This window comes from Alligator sinensis, unplaced genomic scaffold (assembly GCF_000455745.1).
Source record: "Alligator sinensis unplaced genomic scaffold, ASM45574v1 scaffold842_1, whole genome shotgun sequence".
Lineage (NCBI taxonomy): Eukaryota > Metazoa > Chordata > Crocodylia > Alligatoridae > Alligator > Alligator sinensis.
Genome location: NW_005842295.1, coordinates 1,264,254 through 1,270,490, shown reverse-complemented (window position 1 = coordinate 1,270,490; position 6,237 = coordinate 1,264,254). Strand labels below are relative to the sequence as shown.

Below are 6,237 nucleotides of genomic sequence, written 5' to 3'. Positions count from 1 at the left end.
TCAGCAGGACAGAGAGAATGATATCAGTAAGTAAGAATGGAGTAACCTGCAATAAAGACTGTAAAGTCAAAAAGAAAAGAAGACTTAGTTACACAGAGAGCTAGTGCCTCTTGTCCAGCTAAAATCTTCACAGTACTGGGTTCAAGCATGGGGGTGAGGAAGGCTCTGGCCTGGTAGATTGCTCAATGAGTTTGGATCCCAAACATCTGTGTTCTGGTCACCTGTTGTATGAATTGGGGAAAGACACTTCATAGATATGTTTCCCTATTTTTAGAATGGGGAAGATGATACTGATTTCCTTTGTAAAACACTCTGAAATCAACAGAGGGAAAAGATAAATATAATTAGTAACTAGCCTATTCAGAAATGTTTCTTTTCTTAGAATAGCTTTCTTAGAATAGTAATCAGAGGCAAATAAAAGCCCTTCAATCTTAGCTTTCCTCTACCTTCAGAAAAATATTCACTATCAACTGTCACCAAGAAAGAAAACACAGTTTTTAGGTATAAAACAGTGGAAGTGCCCAGTTCCACTTTCATGCACTTAAATGAGCACTTTGGTGCCTAAAAGAGCAGTTTGGCATACATGTGTCAGTGAGCCCCTACTTTTCGGTATATTAATTTGAAACTGGAGCTCATAATAGCTGTTATGTTTTTGGGTAATAAGCATTACAAGTCAGGCCAGAAATCTATGTTCTGTTCCTCAGCAACACCAGCTTATCTGCCCTTCACCTGTGTTCCTTCCTGATTCACACCCCCTCCCCGCTGAGAAAACATCACATGTATTCTACCTCCAGCTTGTAGGATTTCCCATTTCCAAAAAAGGCTAAACCAGATTTGTAGCATAGATGTTTCCCCAGCTTGAATGTCTTCATTCTATTCCAATGGTGAATTAGTTGAGTATTCTTTTATCCATGCAGCCAGCATCCTCTTTTCCTTATCATCCCAATCCTGAATTGTCAGCTCCATATCAACACAGGAGTCATGCAATATCAATTCTGAATCAGGCCTTCTTGCACGGCAGTGCATTGTGTGGCTGCCACAAGATGGGACTGGCTCGTAAAACATCTCTTTATGTACTTTATTACTTAAACTCTTTTATTTGCCTGCAGGAGCCCTTTAACAAAATCACATTGAATTGACTTTCTCACACCAAATCAAATCTCCCTGGTCCCAGTTCAGTTGTCTTTGTCAATATGTATTTTATAAATGGAGTGAATTAACAGATGCTGTTGGAACAGAACTGCTGGGGTAGCGTTTATGTTTTTACTGCTCTCTCTGGGCAGATGAGTTGTGTAGGAGTGTAATACAGGTATCTTGGGATGAAAGTTATGTTCTTCATTTCAGTGTATATGTATTCTTAACAGTTTTATACTTAAATATATATATTTTAAATACCTTTATACCTTTCTTCTTTTTAAAGTGTTTGCCTATATTGCTCTATCATGTATACCATTTTTCTTTAGAATGGGTTATGGTGACATTTTTGGCTATTAAAGAATGCAAACAGTAGCTTTTTCATCACTCATAGTTTTGCTGTTTGCAAACTCACAGTTTGCCACAAGCACAAAGAACGGAGCACAAATATACATTTGAAATGTGAATTTGTTCCATAACTAGTCAATTTTAAAAAAAATTTACTATGTTGCATTAAACATAAAACAGACCATAGTTTTGTATCATATCATATGTCATACCCAATATACTTTTTGCTTAATTTCTTGTAGTCATTCAGGCTTGCAAAACCATCATGAAATGTACCAGCCAGGCAAAAAATCTCCTTTCCCCCTACCCCTATTATGATAATGATTGTAATGAAAAAACATACTGTCACATTAAGAACATAATTTACTTATCCCCAGCAAATATCTGAATAGAATTTTGTGAGAGTATGTTAATTGATAAATTGCTAAGTGTATAGTGCTTCCATTGTCTACCAGAGATGTAGGTAATATGGTTGTCCTTATCTTAGAGCTGAAATGCTTTTGATGCTGTGGTTTGTGCCTGGACAATGGATACTATGATTAAAAATGTAGTGTCAAACAAATTCTTTCATTGATAAGTTTTAGGTTTTTGAAGAGTTTAGGGAAAGGAGGAAAAAGAAAACATTGCCAGGAAATGTTCCAACAGTGTTAAAAAATTGTTCACATATTTTAACTTACCATACATGAATAGTCTAGTTAAAATCAACTTGTGACTGCAGACTCTATACCCGCGTTTGCAAGGCTTATTTGTCTACGGAAGGTCTTAATTTATTGTTTGCTACTATCTAGTCTTTTGGGAGATTCAGTTCTGCCATCACAGGCAGTCTTTTGCATCTCAGATTACTATAAAATTATTTTTTTCAGTATCTTCTTTTTTATTTTATTTTATTTTATTTTATCCCTTTCTCATGCTGGGCTTTGTAGCTGGGGTGACCATAGAGACATCTACTGGCAAACACTGGCAATGATGCCACTACATATAATATATCCTTTTCAGCCCTACCACAGCATATAATCAGACAAAGTTTTCTGATCTTGGATTTCAGGCATAGAATAAACAGAAACCAACCCTGATTTCCCCTTTTCTCTTTAATAAATTACCACTATCCCTGACGTGCCATGATCTCAAAACATGCTGCTCTGTACAACTGAGATTTCCAATCTGTAGTGGCTGCAATACCTGCTTTCAAACCAAATATTTCTGGAGTAGCTTGCAGTGTACACTGGCTCTGTATTTTGTTGATCCTCTATTTTGGCTTGGAAGCTTAAGCCTTTTAATTCTCATTCTTCCTTTTGAAATCATTGGTTTTGCAGATTTACTAAATTAGTAATTCATCACCAAGCTATGTTTGTAAACTTTTCAAGTTGCAGGGATGAGCATGAAACAATTTGTTGACAGAAACCACTGTGAGTAAGGAATACTTTTCTAATCTATACATTTTCTTTTCGATATATTGCATTATATAACTCCAAAACATACACACTTATGACATGACACAAGCTTTCCAGCCGATTTGCAAATAAATATTTAGTATTTTGATAAAATCAGCAGCTTCTCCGTCTTTCAGCAATCGAATGAAGAGATTTTGGAAGGTAAATCAATCTATCAATATTACATGGACCTATTTTGTTTTTCTTGGGGCATATTTAAAATTGTACATTTGCAGTGTCAAGGTTCAAAAGTCAAGTGCTACATGTGATAAATTAGGTAGGGGTCAAAGGCTATGCAATGCAGTTTCAGAAGATTGTCTATCTCTGCCTTTGCAGCTCATTCATGCTGAAGTGATGCACTATGGGAATTACTACCAAACTCTGCTCTGCAACATCTGCTCTCCCTAAGTGAGTTAGTGCACGTCAGACATCTTTATGTCAGAATATTGCAGTGATGGATGCAGTCTTCAGAAAATGCTGCATAAAAATCTGGTGTGCCGTTCTGGCCATTAAGTGAAATTACTATTTAAATTAATGGCGCTGTCACAGTTTATCTGTGCAAAGAATGAACGCTGATTAGGGTATTAAGTAATTAGCAATTTATCACACTGGAACAAGGTTGATAATAATTAAAGAAGTAATGGTTTACCAAAGAAACTAGAAAGGGAGTCACTTCTTGTTATGTTAGTGAAATCTTGGCTGAAAAATTTAATTCAGTTAAACAAAGATGAGGTTCTCAGAGAAAGAATGCAGCCTTACTTTTCAATATGAAATCAGTTCATTATCAAAATTTTAGTTTGCCTGTCAAAGTCCCTCAGAGCTATCAGATGGCTGATTATTAGTATTGAATTGGGTCAGTGTCTGCATTTATTTTCTACTTAAAACGTAGTGTCACCGTAGCACAAGTAGATGAGGGAAGAATTCAACTGTTAGAAGGCTGGTTTTCCAATTTTGATTGCAATGGAAGGACTCAATCCTGCAAAAGGTCATCATACTTTATTATCACTTTACTATCTTGGGTAGTCCCAGTGACTTGATGGAACTACTCACCTGAGTAAATGGTTGCAGAATCATCCCTTGAAAGAGCAATGTTTGTTGTCTTTTACCTAAAAGAAAACTGCTGCAAGATATGGCAGTAAAGGGACACAAGTTTCCATTGAAATGTTTGAATAGGAGAATACAGCGGTTAAGTCAAATATGGATAAGTTTGACTATGACTTTCATTTTATTTTGTCATCTTGTTCTCCTTACAGTACAATCATTCCATCATGGTTATGTTATTAATGAGATTTCCTACTGTACTTTACTAATATGACAGATTTTAATATAACCTGACTGAGTTTAAATTTATCCCTGCCTTTTTTTCTTTTGGAGGGGTGGGGGGACTGGTGAGGGAAATGACAAATTAAAAACAATTGATTTAGCAAACTTGTAAATAGATATGTAAAATGTATGAAAATTTGCCCTGCTTTTGGGTGCTTTATGCCTTCTCATCACTTGAGAAACAGTTTTCATTTGAAAAGAAAATTAAACTATGTAAAAAAAAAATTGCATGCCATTTTTCAGGTTACTAATTCCAATTAGATATGAGAAATAAATCAAGGTAGTAACCTCTTTGTTCCTAGAGAATGGAACCTTGATACTTTGTATTTGGAAAGTCTCCTATTTAGTGCTATATGCATAGTATGAGTCTACCTCTGAGCCTTTTGGATGGGGCCAGATACAAATCTAATAAAGAAGCACAAATAAGTATACTTCAAGACTTTTTTTGTTAGAAGACTATTGTTATTGGTATCTCACCATTAGTTATCTGTCTGTCTTGATCAAAGACCATTTATAGGTGAATGAGCTACTATTTTACATACCCTAGCCTACAAGCAAAAGGTTGTTGTTCTTAAGGGTGGATGAATTTCCACATAGTAGATTAGCTGTTCTTTGATACCTGTCTTTGACCTGCTATGTAATGCATTGTAAAATACTTTGTAACCAGCTCAGGGGCTTTAAGCTGATTCCAGAGGACCCCTATCTGCTTTTGTTAATTGTTTTCAAGTGCATCTAGACCCTATCTAGTTATGCACAGTTCCAGCTCAGCCGCACTCATTCATCTTTATACTATACTTCAGAGCAACCTCATAACTTTTTTCTCCCCCACCCCTTTTCCTATTCATATATAATGTTTTACTGTTGCAGGGATGTTCTGTTGTGGACAGGAATATGTGAATATGTCAGATACCATATGCTGTTCTGCTTCCAGTGGTGAGTCTAAAGCACATGTTAAGAAGAATGACCCAGTGCCAGTAAAATGCTGTGAAACTGAACTTATTCCAAAGAGCGAGGAATGCTGTAATGGAGTTGGATATAATCCTTTGAAATATGTTTGCTCTGACAAGATTTCAGCTGGAATGATGATGAAGGTAATTGATAGAAAACCTCTCAGTGGCTCTGATTTGACAATGGAAAGAGAAATACATTGTTCATAACTATTTTTCTAAAATAGGAATATAAAAACTCCTGTGTGCATTATTCATTTTCACATTACATTCGTATTAATACCGAATGAGTTCACAATGATTGATGTTATTGCAATGAATTCTAAAGGAATTAATAATGATTAGCTGCTTCTTGTGAAGTGTAGCCCAGCACTTCAGATTAGGATAAGGACTAAAAGTTGGCATGCCAGCAGGGCTGGCATGAATAGCAAGTATCAACTGTATGATCACTGTTTGACTGCTGATCATACTACCTCAGTGAAAATTAAAACTGAAGCAGTGAGGGGTTTATTTATATTAAATAATCCTCTCTCTAATTTGAGCAGAATGCATATTTGTGACTTTTATGGAGATATTGTATTCTGAGATATTTTAGAAATGACTAACACAATTCAAGTGGTCAATATGATTCTCTATCATGTTAGGTAATATTCTACATAACAGGATGATAATGTTTATGGATTAAATCCCAATTTCATAAATATAAATGAAAATTGTAGCATTTACTTTAGTGTAATTGAGGCATCTGCCTTCAGGTTTAATAGCAATGGTGAGAATATTACTCATATGACACTTTTCATCTAAAAGTTCTCAAATCACTCATAAATACTAATTACTTAAATCATTACTTAAACAAGCTATACCACACCTTATTAGGTAGGTAAAACCTGTCCTGTTTTATAGAAAATGTAAATAATGCTTAGAGAATTTAATTCCAACATTTTCAAGAGTGGCTTGTCATTTTAGTGTGCTAACATTAAATGTTTTGGGCCCTGGGCACCAATCACTTGAAACCCCATTTGAAGTCCAGAAGAATGGGGAATGTCATTCTGAAC

The 6,237-nt window shown here is 35.4% G+C and overlaps 1 protein-coding gene across 1 annotated transcript in view; it reads left to right on the top strand.

The window, feature by feature from the left end:
* Window positions 1-6,237, top strand: part of USH2A (usherin) — a gene marked incomplete at its 5' end in the record, with an annotated part of 567,922 nt that overhangs the window by 419,001 nt on the left and 142,684 nt on the right. The window contains one exon of the mRNA XM_025209559.1: window positions 5,103-5,326. Within this exon, the coding sequence (XP_025065344.1) occupies window positions 5,103-5,326 (224 nt within the window). The remainder of the gene's footprint in view (window positions 1-5,102; window positions 5,327-6,237) is intronic.